At 41.4% G+C, this 23,781-nt stretch overlaps 1 protein-coding gene and 1 long non-coding RNA gene across 2 annotated transcripts in view; one reads left to right on the top strand and one right to left on the bottom strand.

The window, feature by feature from the left end:
• The window catches only part of FANCL (FA complementation group L), a 193,038-nt gene extending 173,865 nt beyond the window's left edge, over nucleotides 1-19,173 (bottom strand). Inside the window, exon 1 of the mRNA XM_056567714.1 lies at nucleotides 19,128-19,173. Coding sequence (XP_056423689.1) covers nucleotides 19,128-19,148 — 21 coding nt within the window. The 5' untranslated portion in view covers nucleotides 19,149-19,173. The remainder of the gene's footprint in view (nucleotides 1-19,127) is intronic.
• Nucleotides 1-23,781, top strand: part of LOC130362749 (uncharacterized) — an 85,385-nt gene that overhangs the window by 33,690 nt on the left and 27,914 nt on the right. The gene's annotated exons all lie outside the window — the stretch shown is intronic.

Raw genomic sequence — 23,781 nt, 5'->3', positions numbered from 1 at the left:
CCGTGTATGGCTGGGAGGAGGGGGCGGGGCTTAATCGCGGCGCCCGCACTCAGCCGTATTCGGGAACCGTATTTAATGCAGGTCTATGAGCTGACCGGAGTGAACCGCAGCCTTCGGTCGGCTTCGTTTTCGGCCGTATGCAGTTTCCCGACCGCAGGCAAAAACGTGTTTTTGCCTACGGTCAGGAAACCGCAAACGGCCGAAAACGAAGCCGACCGGAGGCTGCGGTTCACTCCGGTCGGTCATAGACATGCATTAAATACAGTTCCCGAATACGGCTGAGTGCGGTGCCGCGATTAAGCCCCGCCGCCCCTCCTCCCAGCCGTATACGGGAATCGTAGTTAAAAAACGTAGTTTGAACCCAGAATGATGCAGTTGCCTTAAGTGACGAATCAGATTGCTTCTTTCATTTAAAAAAAAAAAAAAGGAAAGCAGCAATCTGATTGTTTGCCATGGGCAACTTCTCTACTCTTCCTCTACACAGATTTTGATAAATTTCCCCATTGAGAGTAAGAAGAAGAAAACAAAACAGTCTCTGTAGATAATTGTATAATTCAAATATCCAAGCTATGATGTACAGAGAACAACAGGTGTAATTGGAAACAGTAATGGTGCTCACTTTAAAAAATAGCACTAAGCTTGTAATATCAAAAAAGCTGGAGCAAAAAAATGTAAAGGCCAGTCACTAACATCTGTACGAATAAAAACCTTATTCTATATTTCAATCTAGTTAAAGCAATGCATATAAATGTGAAGGGGAGCAGGGTCCACAGTAGTGAGGACTTATTCACGTCTAGTTTGACCCTTTTTTAAACTCTTTGAAAAAGCATCAAACTAAGCGCAAAATTTCTGTGGCCCCTGCACATTATCACACACTACCCGATCTGCATTGCCTTTAATGGATTGACCTACAGACTAATGGTTTTATTCGTACAGGTGTCAATGAGTGCCCTTCCAATTTTTTACTCCTGCTTTTTTAATATTGTATTTTATATTGGAGTCATATGACTCGTGTGTGGGGGGAGGGAGGGGGGGGGGGAGTTAAGATCAAAACTAAATCTGTTTAATATGGTCTATGATTTAAAACAACTGTCCAGTTCTGCCATGTCCATCTTATATACAGGTGTCCAAAATTGAACACAATACTCCATATGTGGTCTTACTAGTGATTTATACAGAAACAAAACTATGTTCCTGTCCTGAGCTTCTATGCCTCTCTTGATACATCACATGACTTGGTTAGCCTTGGCAGCTGCCAAGGCTGCTGCAGCCTAAGGCCCATTTCACACTATAAAAATACTTCTGTTATTAACGCCCATTATAAAAAGCCTGGAAATCGGCAGTTATTCGGCCGGTACAAAATCACTAACGGCCTTAGAAAATCCCATTATAGTCTATGGGATTTTTCTAATAGCCGTTTTAACTCGTTATTGCCCATTATGAATACCATTAATAATATTAATTATTAACAAAAAGTTATTTTGTGACGGGCGAATGAACGGGAGAAATAGTGCATGGGCTAATTCTCCTAACGGGTTAAAATGGCTATTAGAAAATCCCATTATTGTCTATGGAATTTTTCTAACGGCCGTTAGTGATTTTCTACCGGCCGTATAACTGCCGACTTCCAGGCTTTTTTATAACTGGCGTTCATAACGGAAGTATTTTTATTGTCTGAAAGCGGCCGAAGACATTTCTGGACGAAAATATTAGTAGTAGTAGGACCTCGTGGACATTGCCATCCCCATAGACTGCAATGTGTTCCACGTGAATTCCACTTTCGGCTGCAGAACTTCAGTGGCAAAAACTATAGGATTAGGGAAACAATGACGTGCAGGACTCTACTCCACATTTCTTATGAGTTTCCAAGGAAATTTCACCTGTTTTTCAGTTACCAGCATGGTACCCCCTATACTTTTCTATCCACAGCAAGGCTTCCCTGTCCTAACATGGCCACCCCTTTAACCACTTAAGGACACAGGGCATACAGGTACGCCCTGGTTCCCTGGTACTTAAGGTCCCAGGGTGTAACTGTACGCCTGTGGGAATTCCGGTCCCTACCGCTCGCCGGGCAGGGACCGGACCCGGATGCCCGCTGAAATCATTCAACAGGCACCCCCCATGCAAACACCTAGGGTCAGATCAGACCGGCGATCTGCGGCAATTCCAGTGACCCGGAAAATAAGGGGGATCTGCGCTATCAAAGACTCCCCAGATCCCCCTGAAGGGATATGAGTGAAGTGGCAGGGGTGCCACCCCTCCTATCCCTGCTAATGGTTGGTCAGAAGTGACCGACCAATAGCAGATTGGGGGCGGGGAGGTTAAAGTTTGGTTCCCTCACCCTGCCCACCCACGATAGTCTGGGCAGAACGGGGGAACTGTGCTGTGACTGGCGGTCACTTACTGGCGGCGATGACGTGCGGCTCCCTGGTGCAGACTACGGAAGCCGGTGAGTTGTTACCTTGCAACATCTGGAGGGCTACAGTTTGGGCACCACTCTACAGTGGTCTCTAAAATATAGCCCTCCAGATGTTGCTAAACTACAACTCCCAGCATGCCCAGAAAGCTGTTTGCTGTTTGGGCATGCTAAGATTTGTAGTTTTGTAATATTTGGAGGGCTACCATTTGAAGATCACTGTTCAGTGGTCTCTAAACTTTGGCCCTCTAGATCTTGCAAAACTACAACTCCCAGCATGCCCACACAGCAGTTTGCTGTCTGGACATGCTGTGATTTGTAGTTTTGTAACATCTGGAGGGCCACAGTTTGAAGATCACTGTGCGGAGGTTTCTAAACCGTGGCCCTCTAAATCTTTCAACTACAACTCCCAGCATGCACAAACATCAAACGGCTGTCTCGGCATGCTGGGAGTTGTAGTTGCATACCTCCAGCTGTTGCATAACTACATCTCCCAGCATGCCCCTCAGCGATCAGTACATGCTGGGACTTGTTGGTTTGCACAGCTGGAGGCACTCTGGTTGGAAAATACTGAGTTAGGTAACAAAATCTAACTGAAGGTTTTCCAACCAGTGTGCATCCAGCTGTTGCAAAAGTACAACTACCAGCATGCATGGTCTATCAGTGCTTGCTGGGAGATGTAGTATTGCAACAGCCAGAGGTTCCCCCCACCCCCCATGTGAATGCACAGGGTACATTCACAAAGGCGGAATTACAGTGAGTTTCCTGCTTCAAGTTTGAGCTGTGGCAAACCCCCTTACACTGCCCCCCCCCCCCCCAATAAAAAACGTATCGTATGGCAGTGGTTCCAAAATGGAGCCTCCAGCTGCTGTAAAACAACAACTCTCAGCATTTCTGGACAGCCGCTGACTGTCCAGGCATGCTGGAAGTTTAGCAACAGCTGGAGGCAACCTGTTTATGAATCACTGGCGTAGAATACCCCTATGTCCACCCCTATGCAGTCCCTAATTTAGTCCTCAAATTCGCATGGCACTCTCTCACTTCGGAGCCCGGTCGTATTTCAAGGAAACAGTTTTAGGCCACATATGGGGTATTTCTGTACTCTGGAGCAATTGCGTTATATATTTTGGGGAGTTTTTTCTCCTTTTACCCCTTATGAAAAGGAAAAGTTGGGGTCTACACCAGCCTGTTAGTGTAAAAAACACTAACATGCTGGTGTTGTCCCATACTTTTTAATTTCACAAGAGGTAAAAGGAAATAAAAACACCTCCAAAATTTGTAACGCAATTTCTCCTCAGTACGGAAATACCCCATATGTTGGCGTGAAATTCTCTGCGGACGCACAAGGCTCAGAAGTGAGAGCGCACTATGTACATTTGAGGCCTAAATTTGTGATTTGCACAGGGGTGGCTGATTTTACAGAGGTTCTGACAAATGCAAAAAAATAAATATCCACGTGTGACCCCATTTTGGAAACTACACCCCTCACGGAACATAACAAAGGGTATAGTGAGCCTTAACACCCCACAGGTGTTTCACAACATTTTTAACTAAAATGCTGGTGTTACCCTAAATTTTTCATTTTCACAAGGGAAAAATAGGGAAAAAAGCCCCCCAAAATATGTAACCCCATTTCTTCTGAGTAAGAACATATCCCATATGCGGATGTAAAGTGCTCTGTGGGCAAACTACAATGCTCAGAAGAGAAGGAGCGCCATTGGCTTTTGGAGAAAGAATTAGTTTGGAGTGGAAGTCGGGGGCCATGTTCATTTACAAAGCCCACCCATGGTGCCAGAACAGTGCCCGCCCCCCCCCCCCCCCACACACACACACACATGTGACTCTATTTTGGAAACTACACCCCTCAGCAGAGCACTTGACGTCTACACATGGGGTATTTCCATATTCTGAAGAAATTGGGTTACAAATTATGGGGGCAGTTTCTCCTATTACCCCTTGTAAAAATGTAAAATTTGGGGAAAAACCTGCATTTTAGTGAGAAAAAATAATTACATTTACACATCCGACTTTAACAAAAAGTCGTCAAACACCTGTGGAGTGTTAAGGCTCACTGGACCCCTTGTTACATGCCTTGAGGGGTGTAGTTTCCAAAGTAGTATGCCATGTTTTTTTTTTTTTTTTTTTTTTTTTTGCGGTTATGGCACCATAGGGGCTTCCTAAATGTGACATGCCCCCCAAAAACCATTTCAGCAACATTCACTCTCCAAAATCCCATTATTGCTCCTTCCCTTCTGAGCCCTCTAGTGCACCCACAGATCACTTTACATCCACATATGAGGTATTTCCTTACTTGAGAGACATTGGATTACAAATTTCGGGGGGACTTTTCTCCTATTACCCCCTGTAAAAATGCAAAAACTGGGTCTACATGAATTTTGAGTGTAAAAAATGAAGATTTTGAATTTTCTCCTTCACTTTGCTGCTATTCCTGTGAAACACCTAAAGGGTTAACAAACTTTCTGAATGTCATTTTGAATACTTTGAAGGGTGCAGTTTCTATAATGGGGTCATTTATGGGGTATTTCTGATATGAAGGCTCTTCAAATCCACTTTAAAACTGAACTAGTCCCTGAAAGATTCCGATTGAGAAAATTTCATGAAAAATTTGAAAATTGCTGTTGAACTTTGAAGCCCTCTGATGTCTTCCAAAAGTAAAAACATGTCAACTTTATGATGCCAACATATAGTATGAATTAATGTGAATCAATATATAATTTATTTGGTATGTCTATTTTCCTTACAAGCAGAGAGTTTCAAAGTTAGAAAAATGATAAGTTTTTACATTTGTCATGACATTTTGGAATTTTTCACCAAGAAATGATGCAAGTATCAATGAAAATTTACCACTATATTAAAGTAGAATATGTCACAAAAAAACTATCTTGGGATCAAATTCATAAGTAAAAGCATTCCAGAGTTATTAATGCTTAAATTTACATAGGTCAGATGTGCAAAAAATGCTCTGGTCCTTAACCTCTTAAGGGACGCAAGCCGTACCTGTACGCCCTGCGCCCACTCCCGGTATAAGATGCGGGGTTACGCCGTGACCTCATGTCATACCGCGTCGTTCCCGGCGGCTAATGACATCCGGGGCCCTGGACTGAAATCGTGCGGCACCAATCGTTTGTGCCGAGCGCTATTAACCCTTCAGACGCGGCGTTCAAAGTTGTTCGCCACATCTAAAATGAAAGTAAAAGCTTCCCGACAGCTCAGTCAGGTTGATCGGGATCATCGTGGTGAAATTGTGATGTCCCGAAGAGCTAGAACGCGAGCGGAGGTCCCCTCACCTGCCTCCGTCACGTCTGATCGTCGATTGATTGCTCCAAGCCAATTACACTCCTCTTTGCCGTGTCAATGCACGGCAATGATCCGTGTATGAGATCTGTATGTGCAGTGAAATAGCCACCAGGTGGCTATAACACTGCAAAAAATAAAGAAATAAAGTGTAAAATAAAAAGTTAATAAAGATTTATTTAACACCTTCACTAATAAAAGTAAGAATCACCCTCCTTTTCCCATTTAAAAAAAAAACTGTGTAAATAAAAATAAACGTATGTGGTATCGCCGTGTGTGGAAATGTCCCAACTATAAAAATACAGTTGTCCCTCTTTATACTATGAACCATCTTTGTTGAAACCATAGGAAAGTATAGGAGGTAATACTCGCGTGTCCCCGCCGCTCCGGACCCATCACCACTGCCCTGGACGTCGCCGCATCCCCATGGTGTCCACGTCGCTCCGGAACGTCTCTGCTGCCCGGGATCTTCGCTCTCGGTCGCCGCCATCACGTCGTTACGCACACCGCTCCTATTGGATGACGGGATGGCATGCGTGACGACGTGATGGCGTTGAATGAGAGCGCCTGTGTAGCAGGGGACCCCGACGAGGACGGGCCGGAGCCCCGAGGACATGTAAGTGATCGTCGGGGCACTGACAGCTGAAACAGTCTGCGCTGCCGGATAGCAGTTTATGAGATGTCCCCGACATACAAAAGTATCGTAAGTTCATGCTGCCTTCAACATGCGATGGCCTTTTTTTCTTCAATTTTGTCGCACTATTTTTTTTTTTTTTAAAGGGCCACTCTACCTAAACTATCACTGTGAATCTGTTAAAGATTTCTAGTTATAGTGCTCCTCTCTATATTGTGGTTTTAAGATGGGGGGGGGGGGTTCATAGTCAATTGTCAGCTTGCTCCATGTTTCACTACATTTGTTTCTGAAGAGTGTTTCAATGTTCAAGGCTTGTTATGGTGCGACTTTACTTTGATATTTATGTTGAAATTGTGGAGCAAAGACCAAAATAGTGCACATGGCACAAGCCTCTTTAACTGAAGAAATGTAGCGCAAGTCTTCTCATTTGCACAAGGTAATTTTTTCCTTGCTCTCTCAGTGGCTGGTGTTTGGTACGGATTGGTGTAGCTTCATGCAAAGGGATGTTGCAGTCACCATGCCAAATTTACTAAAAATATACAGACTGCTTTGTTCTGGGGTAGATTTCTGAGGTAATCTCAGATGTGCCTGAATTTATCAAGAGGTGTGCTTGAAGTAATTCCATGTGATCCTACACTTTTGGGGGTTTACTGAAGACCAGCATGTGAAACAACAACATTTGCAAAGAGTTTGTATGTTTTCACCATGTGTGCGTGTTTTCCACAAGGTGCTAGTCTCCCACACTCCAAGAGTCCCAATGTTGATGGGGACCAATTTGACTACAGCATTGCATAATCTGTGCACGCTATATAAATGAAGGATTATTAGAAAGAAATATTATTATTGAAATATAATCTTTAACATGACTTATTACCTGTACTTCTGCATAAATATTAAAGCCTTCTTATAAAACTACATCTCTAGAAGACAAGCACACTAATATATAAAGAAATATTTGTCTCCCAGACAGATCCTTTAGTCTTACTTTGTTTTTCTGCTGTTGATAGGGCTTGAAAGTACCCCTTAGGTTTTCTTGATGCATCAGGAAAGCAGATACAAGAAATATTTCTTCTCTTATTACTCTTAACCTCCCAGCTTCACCCTAAACTAGCTCATGGTTTTTATTGAAGATAACCTTTAGTATCAGACAAATCCTAAAAAAGCACATGGTTTGTTTTCACGGAACATTAGAAGAAAATAGAAAACATTTGTACATATCACAAACTTCAGAAAGCTGAAGACACACTGAGAGTGGTTGTTTTGTCAGGTAATGTAAGGTACTAGTGAAAACAGTGCTGTGTAAGAAAACTATTTCAGAGAAATAATGCAAACAATTCACGACCAGTTCATAGACGCCATCTGAGTGCTTGCTTATTGTTACGCCTAGCGCTCCGGGTCCCCGCTCCTCCCCGGAGCGCTCACGGCGTCTTTCTCCCTGCAGCTCCCCGGTCAGTCCCGCTGACCGGGAGCGCTGCACTGTCATGGCCGTTGGGGATGCGATTCGCACAGCGGGACGCGCCCGCTCGCGAATCGCATCCCAGGTCACTTACCCGTTCCCGTCCCCTGCTGTCATGTGCTGGCGCGCGCGGCTCCGCTCTCGAGGGCGCGCGCGCGCCAGCTCCCTGAGACTTAAAGGGCCAGTGCACCAATGATTGGTGCCTGGCCCAATTAGTTTAATTGGCTTCCACCTGGTCCCTGACTATATCTAACCTCCTCCCATGCACTCCCTTGCCGGATCTTGTTGCCCTTGTGCCTAGTGAAAGCGTTTTGTGTGTCTAAAGCCTGTGTACCAGAACTTCTGCTATCCACCCTGACTACGAACCTTGCCGCCTGCCCCCGACCTTCTGCTACGTCCGACCTTGCTTCTGTCTACTCCCTTGTACCTCGCCTATCATCAGCAGTCAGAGAGGTGACCCGTTGCTAGTGGATACGACCTGGTCACTACCGCCGCAGCAAGACCATCCCGCTTTGCGGCGGGCTCTGGTGAAAACCAGTAGTGACTTAGAACCGGTCCACTAGCGCGGTCCTCGCCAATCCCTCTCTGGCACAGAGGATCCACTACCTGCCAGCCGGCATCGTGACACTTATTTTTTTCCGGTGCAATTTCTCTTTCCAACTCTCTTTATGGCCCTACAATGGTCATCCCTATTTTTATCAGAAACTAGCTGAGTACCCGGCGTGGCCTGGTTTTTCCTTCCTAATCCTTGTTGGGGAGGAAAATAAACAAAGGAGGAAGCTTTTGACTTCATATCCCGTCCTCCTATATTGTTGTCATATCCCAACCCCACATCCCGTCCTCCTATCTCGACCTCCTATCCTATCCTCCTATCCAGTCCTCCTTTCTCGACCTCCTATCCTATCCTCCTATCTCGACATCCTATCCCGTCCTCCTATCTCGACCTCCTATCCCGTCCTCCAATATCGAGCTCCTATCCCAACCTCCTTTCCCGTCCTCCTATCCCGACCTCCTATCTCGTCCTCCTATCTTGACCTCCTGTCCCGACCTCCTGTCCCGACCTCCTATCTCGACCTCCTATCCAGTCCTCCTGTCTCGACCTCCTATCCCATCCTCCTATCTCGACATCCTATCCCGTCCTCCTATCTCGAACTCCTATCCCGTCCTCCAATCTCGAACTCCTATCCCAACCTCCTTTCCCGTCCTCCTATCCCGACCTCCTTTCCCGTCCTCCTATCCCGACCTCCTATCCCGTCCTCCTATACCGACCTCCTTTCCCGTTCTCCTATCTCGACCTCCTATCCAGACCTCCTAACCAGACCTCCTATCCCGACCTCCTATCTCGTCCTCATATCCCATCCTCATATCCCGTCCTCCTATCCCGACCTCCTATCCCTATCTCGACCTCCTATCCAGTCCTCCTATCTCGACCTCCTATCCCGTCCTCCAATCTCGAGCTCCTATCCCGACCTCCTATCCCGTCCTCCTATCCCGACATCCTTTCCCGTCCTCCTATCTCGACCTCCTATCCCGACCTCCTATCCCGACCTCCTATCGCGACCTCCCAACCCGTCCTCATATCCTGACCCGTAATATGTGTACCAGGTAATGAAATATCTCCAGCCGTACGGAAGTTATGTGGGAACATACATTTCCCATTGATTTGCATGGGACTTTAAACAAAAACCCTGACCCTCACAAATGGGGGTAGTTAACGATTAAATTAACTATCCTATATTTTAAGTGGACATATAAGTAACATGTGACCAAGTATTATCGAAATATCTCCAGCCGTTTGGAAGTTATGCAGTAACATATATTTCCCATTGATTTGTATGGGACTTTAAACATAAACCCTGCCCCTGGCAAATGGGGGTGGGTAAGGGTTAAATGACCTATCCTATGTTTGTTGTTGACATATAAGTAACATGTGTGCCAAGTTTCATGTTAATATCTTTAGCCGGCAAATATCAGACAGATTTCTGTGTTTAAAGGGAACCAGATTTTACACTATATAACTAATGGGAACACCTTATATAGAGTAAAATAAGGTTTCTCACGGTGTCCGCATTTCCCACTACTTCAGGATGCCTCACACCCATATGACTACTGGAGCCTCATTAGCATTCTGAGCGGGACACACATGGGCAGGAGGACATCCGGTCATGATGAGAAACCTTATTTTATCCTATATAATGTGTTGCAACCAGTTATAGGGTAAAATCTGCAGACCGGTTTCCTTTAAGGTAGGGCTTAAAGGGGTACTCCACTGGAAGACTTTTATTTTTTATTTTTTTAGCAACTAGTGCCGGAAAGTTAATCTGATTTGTAAATTACTTCTATTTAAAAATATTAATCCTTCCAGTAATAGAGAGGGAGTTCTTTTCTTTTTGAACTTCCTTTCTGTTTGACCCCAAGTGCTCTCTGCTGACACCTCTGTCCATTTTAGGAACTGTCTAGAGTAAAAGTAAATCCCTATAGCAAATCTATCCTGCTCTGGACAGTTCTTGACATGGACAGAGGTGTCAGCAGAGAGCACTGTGGTCAGACAGAAAGGAAGTTCAAAGAGAAAAGAACTTTCTCTGTAGAATTCAGCAGCTGATAAGTACTTGAAGGATTAAGATTTTTAAATAGAAGTAATTTACAAATCTGTAAAGTGAATAGAAATGAGAACTTGAAAACTTGAATAGAGATGAGTTGCAGTTTTCTGCACAGCTGTACAGGCAAGACAGCAAACCAAAATTACATTTTTTACCTCATAGTGCATTTATTCTGTAGGTATATTATATACAAAGTGTTCCTACTATTCTACAAAACTCTCCCAAAAAGTGGGGTGCTGTCATACGTTTGGGTCTCTAAGGGGGGAAATAATAAGTTATGGATTTTAGATGGAGAGGAGGAAAAAACTATGCAAAATTTGAATTTTCCTGTGTCCTCAAAGCCAAAATAGGCTGTGTCCTTAACCATATAACCTATTATAATACAGGGTGGGCCATTTCTATGGATACACCTTAATAAAATGGGAATGGTTGGTGATATTAACTTCCTGTTTGTGGCACATTAGTATATGTGAGGAGGGAAACTTTTCAAGATGGGTGGTGACCATGGTGGCCATTTTGAATCCAACTTTAGTTTTTTCAATAGGAAGAGGTTCATGTGACACATCAAACTTATTGGGAATTTCACAAGAAAAACAATGATGTGCTTGGTTTTAACATAACTTTATTCTTTCATGAGTTATTTACAAGTTTCTGACCACTTATAACATTTGTTCAATGTGCTGCCCATTGTGTTGGATTGTCAATGCAACTCTCTTCCCCCACTCTTTACACACTGATAGCAACACTGCAGGAGAAATGCTAGCACAGGCTTCAGTATCCGTATACACTGCTATATACTACTATTTACACTGCAGGAGAAATGCCAGCACAGGCTTCCAGTATCCGTATACACTGCTATATACTACTATATACACCGCAGGAGAAATGCTAGCACAGGCTTCCAGTATCCGTATACACTGCTATATACTACTATATACACTGCAGGAGAAATGCTAGCACAGGCTTCCAGTATCCATAGTTTCAGGTGCTGCACATCTCGTATCTTCACAGCATAGACAAAGATGACCCCAAAGATAAAAGTCTAAGGGGGTCAGATCGGGAGACCTTGGGGGCCATTCAACTTGCCCACGACGACCAATCCACTTTCCAGGAAACTGTTCATCTAGGAATACTCGGACCTGACACCCATAATGAAGTGGTGCACCATCTTGCTGGAAAACCTTAGGGAATGTGCCAGGTCGAGCATTCCTAGATTAACAGTTTACTGGAAAGTTGATTGGTTGTCGTGGGCCAGTTGAATTGCCCCCAAGGTCTCTCAATCTGACCCTGCAGGTCTTGCAGAGAGATTGTGGGGGGTCTCAGCAGTGGGCCCCCCGCGATCAGACATCTTATCCTCTATCCTTTGGATAGGGGATAAAATGTTTTTGCCCGGAATATCCCTTTAAATGGTCCTGTGCGAAATAAAGCTGTGATATGGTCATGTGCATGAATCCACAGCAATAAGTTCATTACGATCTGTCAAATATCATATTGATCTCTTAAATATCACTGGCAATGCAAGAGTTAAATAACAATTCTTCTTAATTGTTTACACTTCAGTTGTTCTTAATTGCCTGTAATTTTCTTTCAAGTTATCAAGCCCAAGATAAGTGATTTCTTCCCCTCTAGCCAGTGCTTAACATTCGGCATTTTAGTCAGTAAATCAAAAGTTCACATCACTGTCTCAATTTTTATTCTTTCATTTGTGAAATCTCTCCAGGTAACTTTTACAGCTCTTTATTTTTTCCAGCAGGGAGCTTTACAGTATGCGTATGACAGTTATGCAACTAATAACAGACTCTTCTATTCTAAAAATAATTATACTTCATTTACACAGTTTTCTTTAGAAAGCACTCACAAATTGCAGGATGCTCCATAAAGATTAAATGCTGTAGTTTTCTTCTTCATTAAATCCCATTTCCTCTTCACAATAAAGCACAGAAATATTGGCCAGCTTATAGGTGTTGCTGTTTCATAAAGTGGTTGCAGAAGAGTGGGTGGTAACCAGAGGTCCATCAAAAGCTTTCTGTTATGTTTTGCAGTGGATGTTAAGATTTTCTATTGCTCTATAACCTACTCATCTCATGTTTGATATATTACGTACTTCTACTTGCCTTTTTAGTCATCTACTATATGCAGCTATATTAGTTTAGTGTTCTTTCCTATCTTAAAAAAAGGAAATATCACTTTTTTTGGTAGAAGAGAGGGGTAAGGTTTTACTGTAAAAGGGAAACTGACAGCCAGTTCACCCGCACTAAACCCAATACACAGAGTTATAGTTTGGGTAAACTGGATTACAAAAAGGTCTGTCTTACAAGATCTTCGGAGATACCCATTGTATCAGCCTCCATTGCTAATAGCTGCCTTTGTGCAATGGAGTAGGGACCTGGCATGCTGGGTATGTCGAGTCCTGTGTGCATATATCAGTAGTACATGTAAGTACATAAACCTTTGTAATACATCTTATTAACCCCTTAAGGACCCAGGATTTTTCCCTTTTTGCATTTTCATTTTTTCCTCCTTAACTTAAAAAAAAATCATAACTCTTTCAATTTTGCACCTAAAAATCCACATGATGGCTGTTTTTTTTTTGTGTTAAATGATCTTTATTCACTTTTTTTTCACTTTTTTTTTCAATGTTATAGCTCCCATAGGGACCTATAACACTGCACACACTGATCTTTTACATTGATCAATGGTTTCTCATAAGAAACCACTGATCGATGATTCTGCCGCTTGACTGTTCATGCCTGGATCTCAGGCACTGAGCAGTCATTCGGCGAGCGAACAGCAACGAGGCAGGTAAGGACCCTCCGTTTGTCTTGTAAGCTGTTCGGGATGCCGCGATTTCGCCGCGGCGAACCCGAACAGCTCCCTGAGCTAACCAGTATGGTTTTACTTTGACTTTAGATCAGTGCTGCGTGCTATTAGCCACGGGTCCCGACCGTTGTTAGAGGCGGGGCCCGACCCGCTATGACGTAGGGCCACGCCGTGGCCCCGCATTATAGATCGGGAGCGGACTCATGACGTCATGGGTCCTTAAGAGGTTAAGGAAAGGGGTCATTATCTCTACCTTATAATAACTTTAATATCCTTTTTTCTTTTAGGTTCTTGTTAAATATTCAGAAACCATGTCAGTCACCAAAAAGTTAATCTAGTATAAAAAGTAACTAATGGGGTAATAAGGGTAACTCCATCAGTTTCTGCCCTCAGTGTTTGTGTAAGGCTTCCTCAGGAAGCTACCCATGCGCAGTGAAAAGCGTTGCATGACGAAAAATTAAAGTGTATTCTTCCTTTCCCGATGCATTGTTTCTGGTCAGTGCCAAAAGCGAGAAGTTTTGCTTGTGCTCCTGTATATACCTTTGGCTGGAAGGCTGCAAATAGGACCCTAGTATACCTCTACATATGAGTACCATTGTAGTGTATGAGGTTACACAACCATCTCTGGTAAATGGCTTCAATACAGATTTACTCACCTGCTTGAAAATTGTCACACTATGGAGCACTTTTCTTTTGTTCTCTGAGCAACAGGTGGGGAGTGAAGCATGCTGCTATACACTTTACCTGGCTATATCTAATAATAGTGGAAGGTCTTAAAACTGAGATCCTGATGACCAATCTACATTTTTGACATATCTGTTCAACATTTGCCAAAATTTTATTTAAAAGACAGTAACACTTTAAGCAGTTACCTACAGATTATAGTTGATCTCTGTGGGTCCTATAAAGGATCCATTTTGTGATCGCCTTATTTTCACCAGCCCTGTCTAACAAGTAGGATATATTTAAAGCAGACAATGCCTTAATGTCATACAGCACCAGTTAAAATAAACAGCTAAAATCTGTTTCCAGAATCAGATAATATATGAGCTTCGTGACACAAAACACTCCTTTATTCCTCACACTAATTGTGATTGATGCTTTGTTTGACTATTTCATACCATCAATGCTTTCTGCACTGCACTGCCAGTTAAAAGTACCTTTTATGTGTATGAGTATTAGGAATATTTTTATGAAGGACTTTTTATTCTGTGTAGTTAGAATTGATAAAAACAATGCACTAATTCATGGTATCAGTATATCTAGTTGGGGATTTGTATATGGGCCTTCTGGAAGCCTGAATATTTCTTTCTCGGCTTCACATAAAAGCAATTATCTCCCCAGACAGCTAGCAAGAGATAAATAAGATGTGATCACAAGAATTCTTTATTTATTTCATTTACTTATTCTTTACTGTTTACATTCTGTCAATCTCAAAAACATGTCATTTGAATTTCAGAACAACACAGTGAAGGCGGTTTACGAGAACATTTCCTGTTTAATTGCCATTGGACTTATTCTCATTTTCTATCTAGATAAAATTCTGAAGTTTTAAATTGCACAATTAATGTAGTAGTTTGGTATTGGTGGATATCATTCCGCAAGGGATCGTCACAGTCAGGCAGAAGAACAGCAGCATAAAACACATTGTCATCTTGTAATAGTTTATGTATAAAGCTATAGAATTTTTAGTTTGGATCCATCTTTTATTTATAAATCACTAATTACTAATGGTTGTACAATTTAGATTTATACATAACACTTAACAGTTCTATGTCAAGTTCAAATTTTAAAGAGATTTTCTTATTTTACATGAAAATAAGAGAGCTTTAACCCCTTAAGGACTCAGGGTTTTTCAGTTTTTGCACTTTCGTTTTTTCCTCCTTACCTTTTAAAAATCATAACCCTTTCAATTTCCATATTCCATATTATGGCTTATTTTTTGCGTCGCCAATTCTACTTTGCAGTGACATTAGTCATTTTACCCAAAAATGCACGGCGAAACGGAAAAAAAAATCATTGTGCGACAAAATCGAAGAAAAAACGCCATTTTGTAACTTTTGGGGGCTTCCTTTTCTACGCAGTGCATATTTCGGTAAAAATTACACCTTATCATTATTCTGTAGGTCCATACGGTTAAAATGATACCCTACTTATATAGGTTTGATTTTGTCGCACTTCTGGAAAAAATCATAACTACATGCAGGAAAATTTATACGTTTAAAAATGTCATATTCTGACCCCTATAACTTTTTTTATTTTTCCATGTACAGGGCGGTATGAGGACTCATTTTTTGCGCCGTGATCTGAAGTTTTTATTGGTATGATTTTTGTTTTGATCGGACTTTTTGATCACTTTTTATTAATTTTTTAATGGTATAAAAAGTGACCAAAAATGCGCTTTTTTTGACTTTGGAATTTTTTTGCGCGTACGCCATTGACCGTGCGCTTTAATTAATCATATATTTTTATAGTTTGGACATTTACGCACGCGGCGATACCACATATATTTATTTTTATTTTTTTTATGGGAAAAGGGGGGTGATTCAAACTTTTATTAGGGAAGGGGTTAAATGACCTTTATTAACACTTTTTTTTAACTTTTTTTTTGCAGTGTTATAGGTCCCATAGGGACCTATAACACTGCACACACTGATCTTTTACACAGATCACAGGCGTGTATTAACACGCCTGTGATCAGTGTTATCGGCGCTTGACTGCTCCTGCCTAGATCTCAGGCACGGAGCAGTCATTCGCTGATCGGACACCGAGGAGGCAGGTAAGGGCCCTCCCGGTGTCCTGCAAGCTGTTCGGCGCGGCGGTCCCGAACAGCCCGACTGAGCAGCCGGGTCACTTTCACTTTAGAAGCGGCGGTCAGCTTTGACCGCCACTTCTAAAGGGTTAATACCGCACATCGCCGCGATCGGCGATGTGTGGTATTAGCCGTGGGTCCCGGCCGTTGATGAGCGCCGGGACCGACGCGATATGATGCGGGATCGCGGCGCCATCCCGCTTCATATCGCGGGAGCCGGCGCAGGACGTAAATATACGTCCTGCGTCGTTAAGGAGTTAAAATGACTGTACATGTCTTTATAAAAAGAAATGACCTCCCTTCCTATGTCACCCAAAGTAAACATTGCAGCGTCACTCAGACCTGTACCACCCTACTGTGCAATGTATGGGTGACCAATATATCACAAAATTAAGTTCCCATGCTACTGTGTCACATACTGACAGTTCAATACTTATAGATCGCTCACAAAGGAGTGACCCACTAAAACCCTTAATTTCCCATATATCCCAAAAGCTTTATTAATTCAATTTATTCCACAAACATTGATTGAGTCACATACTGACAGTGACACACAACTGAGACATCCATTGCCATATTTATTAAAACATGGGATTGTAAAATACTTTTTTTATTTTTATAAAAGGACTTTAAAGTCACTACAAAGTACAAATGGGTCTTGCAAAAAAAAACATGCCCATATATGATTCTGTGAATGGAAAAAATAAGAGTTATGCAGGGAATTAAAAACAAAATGCAAAAATGAAAATTGACTGTGTCCCCAAGGCCAAAATAGATACAAGCAAAAAGACAAAGTGGATACTTCATAGTGCAGTGCAGACCCTTGAAAAATGGCAACAATAATATATGGCAAAAATAATCTTGATTAGCATGTATGCAAAAAAAAAATAGACACAAACAGGGCTAAAAACTATTAAAAATGGTCGAACCTGAGCAATCTCCTATTAAACATCAGGGGGCAAATACTTCCATCCTCATACAGGCACATATACACTGAAAACATAGTACTCTATTTATCCAAAGTCCCAACCCCACATGCAAAAAATATACATATGTCAGCCATCTAAGAATTCTTATAAAGCAGAAAAGTATACAATGAGATGATTGCAGATGCTACCTCATTATATGTGTAAAAGCTGGGTAGGCTATTCCTAAACACAATATTGGGTATTAAACGATAATGCTGGGTATGCAAATCACAGTACAGAATGCCAGGCAGAGGATCAGACAGAAACAGGTAAAAAATTGGTCACGATACATGCCCCCTGTCGTATTCTGTGTACATGTGATTGTTTGAGGGTGGAAGTATTTGCCCCTTAGTAGGAGATTGCTTAGGTTTAGGTATTTTTATTTATTTTTAACAGTTTGTGTTTTTTTTGTTTTTTTGTTACTCTGTACTAGATTTGCATACATGCTAATAAAGATTATTTGTCATACATTATTATTGCTATTTTTCAAGTCACCATTGCACTATAGAGTATCTGCTTTTGTCTTTTCGCTTATCTAGTTTCTCTGGATGCACCGCTTTGCACCCGTATGCATATAAATAATTTGTTAATGTATATTAGTTTATCCCCCTTTCTTCTTTGTGTTTGGTCTGAATGCCAAAATGGGCAGTGTCATTAAGAGGTTAAAAATACTTTTGCACTTACAAAAAACAACAAATTATCATACCATCAACTTGTGCACTACAGACAGAAAGAGGAAAGGTTATAATCATTAATAAATGGGAGATGTGAGAATTGTTAGAAAATGATGAAATTAGAAAAACATATAAAAAAATTGTGCAAAACTTAAACAGGATATAAGTACAAAGGTGAATCAAAATAAATCTAAATGGGAAAGGGAGGATACCTATTTCACAATCATTGCAAATATGAACCCTTTTGGAACAGTGGCGTTGCTAGGGTTGCTGTCGCCCCCCCCCCCCCTCCCTTCTTGGCGGAAAATTTTCCAGTATTATAATCAAACATACCAACTGCCATATAAGCTCCCAGTATGATCTAATCTATGGTTAGGGCATGCTGGGAGTTGTAGTTTTGTAACAGTTGGAGGCACCCTGGTTAGGAAGCACTGAGAAAGGTAGATAGATCAATGCAAAGATAGAGAGGAGCAGCACACCAGAGTAGAAAAATGCAAGTAGTGGGTGCAGGTCAGTTGCAGGGGCCCCGGTCCTGGGTCCAACACGGTAGATAATAAAAAAAGGTTGACTGCAGCACACCAAGTATCCAGTTAAAAAGTTGTCGCTTTATTCCATAGATACAATGACTACCTTTCTGTGGTCTCACACCACCATTGTCAAGTCAAAGTTCAAGTGATCCAATGGAATACATATGATCATGTACACGTAAGGGACATAATACAACTGTCCAAAGGTGCTAAGTGCATATACAGTGGTGTAACCACACATAGATATATGTCTGTAAGAGTATCTAATAGTATCCAGTATTAAGTGGAATGGGGGTGGCGGCAATCCAGGACTTACCCTATGCAGGACAAACAAATGCTGCATGGAGCCAATGAACATGCAGGAACGCAAACTACGTAGATAGATAAATAAATAGATAGATATAAGTGAATTTTTGAAAAATTAGATTCGGCTGATTCGCCGAATTTTCCGGAAATAATTGTTTTGATACAAATTTATTTGCGGCGTATCGCTACTAAAGATGACTATTCCCGGGCTACAAAGAGCCTCAGTAGGGGTGTAAAACACTTTTCTACACTCTGTGTAGTTTTGGCCGGCGTTTCAGAATAACTGGCCAGCCAGGACTGTATTCACCCTTTCCAGCCCACCGGAGCACCTGAAAGCTGAACTAATTTATGCAGGCTAAAGTCAGCAACTGCCGAGCTGAGAAGTTTGTGACGAATCGAATCACTGGAACTTCGCTCATCTTGACATAATACATTGGGACCAGCCAAAGTGCTTATAATACTGCAATCTGTGCAATAATATAATAAAATGATGCATAATCTCATGGACTCCATAATTAACCATAATAAAAGTGCATTAACTACATGATTGCAATATATTCCACATCATTTATACATATATACAGGAAAAACGCGCTCACCCGTTCTGTATAATCCAACATTGCGCCGCCGACGTGGGTTGAAAGCTAACTGCGTCTGGGCAAACAGAAACTACACTTTTCTGGGCATGTGATCCTGATCACATGATCCAATCCATCACATGGGCCGGGACATGCCTCATTACGTCGGCTATGTGCTTGCGGTCCAGACCCACGCTCAGAGGACCACATGTTCTTCTATGGTCACATAATCGGAAAAAAGATCACATGACATCTCCATAGCTACTGCTGATGCTGACAACTGTCAGAGCCGGCTGAAGCATCAATAGGAAAAGACTAACAGTAGGCTGGGGAGAAGTATGAGAACACTCTAATAATACAAACAAATAGAGAAATAAATATAAACAAGATCTGTATATACAAATAATTAACCAAAGAATATACCTAAATAATTATAACTCATTTTGAAATAAAAATGACACATGAAAAAATAATAAACAAATAAAAAATGAAATAAATAAAAAATATAGTGAAAAATGTATACTATTAAATTAATAATAGTTAATAAACTAAATACATAAAAGGTCAATCACCTTGTAACAGGCATTTATGCACGAGTCTTATCTCCTCTTTATCTGTGGGACTCTGGACCCTCCACATCCACAAGAGGATTCAAGGGACCATTGTCAATGGGGGACCATGATACTTGGGGCAATTAAGCCCCTCCATATTACAGTCTACCCCCTCACAGGAATCAGGAGTGTGCCTGCTTTTCCAGCAGTGCCAACTCAATAGGGTTTACCAACCCAATTTTTGTATACAGTAACCCCCCCAACATGCGATGGCCCCGACATATGATCAAATCGACATACGATGGCCTCTCAGAGGCCATCGCATGTCTATGTCAGCATCGACATACGTTGCTTTTATATGTCGGGGCCTTCGCATTAACTGCTATCCGACAGCGCAAAATGCTTAAGCTGCTGTCGGATAGCAGTTTAAGCATCCCGGACAGGTTCACTTACCTATCCCCGCTGCTCAGGGTCCACTTCGTGATCCTCTGGCGTCAGCTGCATCTTCGGGGTTTGGGCCTCGCTTTCCGGCGTCGTTATTACGTTGTGCGCACGCCATCCCGGCGCACCAACGTAATAACTTCACCAGAAAGCGAGGCGGAAGAAGCCAAAGGATCCCGAAGAAGACGCCGGAGCAGCGGGACAGCATCGGGAGCAGTGAGGACGCAGTCCGGAGCGGCGGGGACAGGTGAGTATTAAATGCACTTTTTACATTGCACGAATCCCTCAACATACGATGGATTCGACAAACGATGGGTCGTTTAGAACGAATTACCATCGTATGTTGAGGGACAACTGTGTGTATATATATATATATATATATATATATATATATATATATATATATATATACCTGGACTATTTTACTAAATAAAAAATTTTAAATAATAAAAAAGATTTAAAAAAAAATAACATAATAAAAAAATCTCAAAAGAATAAAAATAAAAAACATATAACCAAATATAACAATCAATGTAAATATAAAAATTCTTCCAGTAGAAATGAAAAGGTCAGCACTCACCAGGTTCTTTTCTGCTTTTATTGAGATATACTCACATACAAATACAGGATGGGAGACGGTGCAAATGTGTGTGTGTGTGGGGGGGGCACACCGTTCTCTATTAAGCATTAGCTGTGATCCTAGGCTGAATCGTAACCCTCCATAAGCAGTGCCAGGTTAATCTGTCTTACCTGTACTTGTAAATATAAATAAATATATATATATATATATATAAAATAACAATATAATGATAAAGAGACAAAAATCATAAAAATATATGTATACCCAAAGAAAAAAGCAAAAGAAAATAAAGGAGAAATAAATTCTCTTAAATAAGCTCCATTGTCCTAATACCTCACCCAAGTCACTGTAGTCACATATCTACATTTACCAAAGTGAAAAATATTATTAAAAAATAATATTTTATTAAACAAACATTACATACAATTCAAAAAATATTAAAATTATATTCAAAAGATCCCCGACAACAACATTAACAGAGCGGGTGACGAGTCCTCCTCCACATTCCTTCTTTTATATAGAATCTGTAACAAAATCAAAAAACTAAAATTTATCCTAATAATCTATATCCAAAGAAATGTATTATGCTAATGAAGATTATTGAGAAAATTCTAAATATATGCACATAATTATATACATAAACTATATACCGTACATAAAGTTGTGTGTATCTACTCATTGAGTAAAAGGTCAATGTCCTACCAAAAGGATCTAAACATGAAAGGGGAATTTTTCGTATTATAACAATTAAATTCAACATTCAGTCCATGTGGATGAAGTGAGTTTAATTGGGGAATCCACCATAACTTGCATTTTCTCAAAAGTGCTAGTCTATCACCACCTTTCGCTGGGACTGCTACATAATCAATAGCCATACATTTTAGTTCTTATTCTGTGTGGCTCATCATAGTGTTTTGAAACTGGCAGGTCCATTTTTCTCTTTCTGATATTGTATCTATGGTTATTTATTCTTGTCTTTAAAGGCGTACTCCGGTGAAAACCTTTTTACTTATAAATCAACTGGCGGCAGAAAGTTAAACATATTTGTAAATTACTTCTATTAAAAAATCTTAATCCTTCCTGTACTTATTAGCTGCTGAATACTACGGAGGAAATTATTTTCTTTTTGGAATGCTCTCTGATGACATCACGACCACAGTTCTCTCTGCTGACAATATTATAATAACGCTTTATTTATTGTTGTCCTTAGTGGGATTTGAACCCAAGTCTCCAGCACTGCAAGGCAGCAGTGCTAACCACAGTGCTAATGCTAAGCACTGTGTTTGTGATGTCATTAGTGTTCCAAAAAGAAAGGAATGTCCTCTGTCCACTTGAGGATATTCTTTACTGAGGAATCCCCAGTATTTCCTCAAAATACTGGCCACCTTGTTGGAAGTTGTGGAATAGGTAGCTACAAATGCTATTCTGTGTTGGGGATTTTTCCTTACTAGGAGGATGTAAAAGATCTTGTTTACTGGTGGAAATAGCTTGTGTTTTACATTTGGAAATTAGTTTCCTTGGGTAATCTCTATGTATAAAATTGCTAGCCATCTTCTCGATAGCTGGTTCAATATGATCGGATATACTGATAATCCTCTTGGCCCTCAACATCTGGATAGTCAGGAGGGACCGAATGGTGGGTTTCGGATGGCCACTATCGTATCTCAAAATTGAGTTATAGTCAGTGGCCTTGGTATAGAGGTCCGTGGCAAGATAATTACCTCTGATCACCACCAAAGTATCCAAAAACGGTACCCTATTGCTGGAGAATATTAAGATAAAGGAGATGTTGGAAATAACAGAATTGAGGTATGCATGGAAATCGTGTAGCTGGTCTTGAGTACCTGACCATGCAAGAAAGATGTCATCAATATAGCTTCACCACCCAAGCACATGGCTGAAGTGGTGGGATACATAGATCAGGTTTTCCTCAAGACCAGACGTAAAAATGTTGGCATGTCGGCGCCAAATTGGTGCCCTTTGCGTTGCCAACATTTTGCATATAGAATTGATAGTTAAATATGAAATAATTTTTCATTAAGACCAGGGTAAGTAGATTGATGAGAAACTCAACTTGGATGGTATCACGTATGGCTTGGATGCCCTCTGCATGTGGTATCTGTGTACAAACTTGCGATGTCTAGAGATGCCACAATAGTGCCTTCAGGGATAAACACCTTCTCGATTTTATTAATCAAGTCAGCTGTGTCCCTTAGATAAGATTTTTCCTAATAAACAAAAGGGCTTAACACTTACTCTAAGAATACAGAGATGTGGCTAGTTACTGAATTTGTACCTGAGACAATGGAATGACCCAATGGGTCCACAAGGGACTTGTGTATTTTTGGTAGTAAATTAAGTACAGGAGTAATAGGAGGTGCAACAAGTAAAAAGTCAGAGCTTTATCAATCAGTTTCTCCTGTAGAGCGCAATTTAGTAATGTTTAATGTCTCTTTCAATTTCCCATCAAGGGTCAACAGCTGACTTTGAATAGGGGATACCATCATTAAGCTGTCGTTCTGCTTCCCTCAATTATATTTTTTTATTTTTTTAAATTTTTTACTTTATTATTTTATTATTTTGCACATTCAGGCCAGTTGGCACTCATTTGTGGACTGAGAAGTGTTGGACTCACCCCTTTCCTGGCACTGCTGGATAAAAAGTGACTTGTTCTGTTGCCATCTCTGCACAGTGCGTACTTAAAATCAGGAACTTGTGCCCTTCTGGTTTCACCTGCCCTCTGGAATGGAGGATGGGTGAACAGGATTGCTCTACCCTAGTGCCGATCCCTAAGAACCCAGAACATAGCTGCGCAGGCACTATACGCATCTATACTGAATTAATGGACTGCCCGCACTAATGATGTCTCAGAGCTCCACGATTCGCACGCAAGCGCGATGATGATGTGCTACTTCCGCCTGTACCGGAAGTCCCTATACATCGGTGGGAATGCCAGTTCTTGTGTTTTGTTTCCAATCTTCTTTTCTTTCTTTCTATTTTTTGCTACCGGATCAGCTTATGCCTAAGATGGAATCCAGTACTCCATCTCCTGACCCGATCTAGAGGTACTGATCACTACAGTTTTAACGTGAATGCACTATGT

The sequence above is a fragment of the Hyla sarda genome, chromosome 3 (genome assembly GCF_029499605.1).
Source record: "Hyla sarda isolate aHylSar1 chromosome 3, aHylSar1.hap1, whole genome shotgun sequence".
Classification (NCBI taxonomy): domain Eukaryota; kingdom Metazoa; phylum Chordata; class Amphibia; order Anura; family Hylidae; genus Hyla; species Hyla sarda.
Note: the sequence above shows the minus strand (reverse complement) of the source record. Positions and strands in the feature narration are given on the sequence as shown.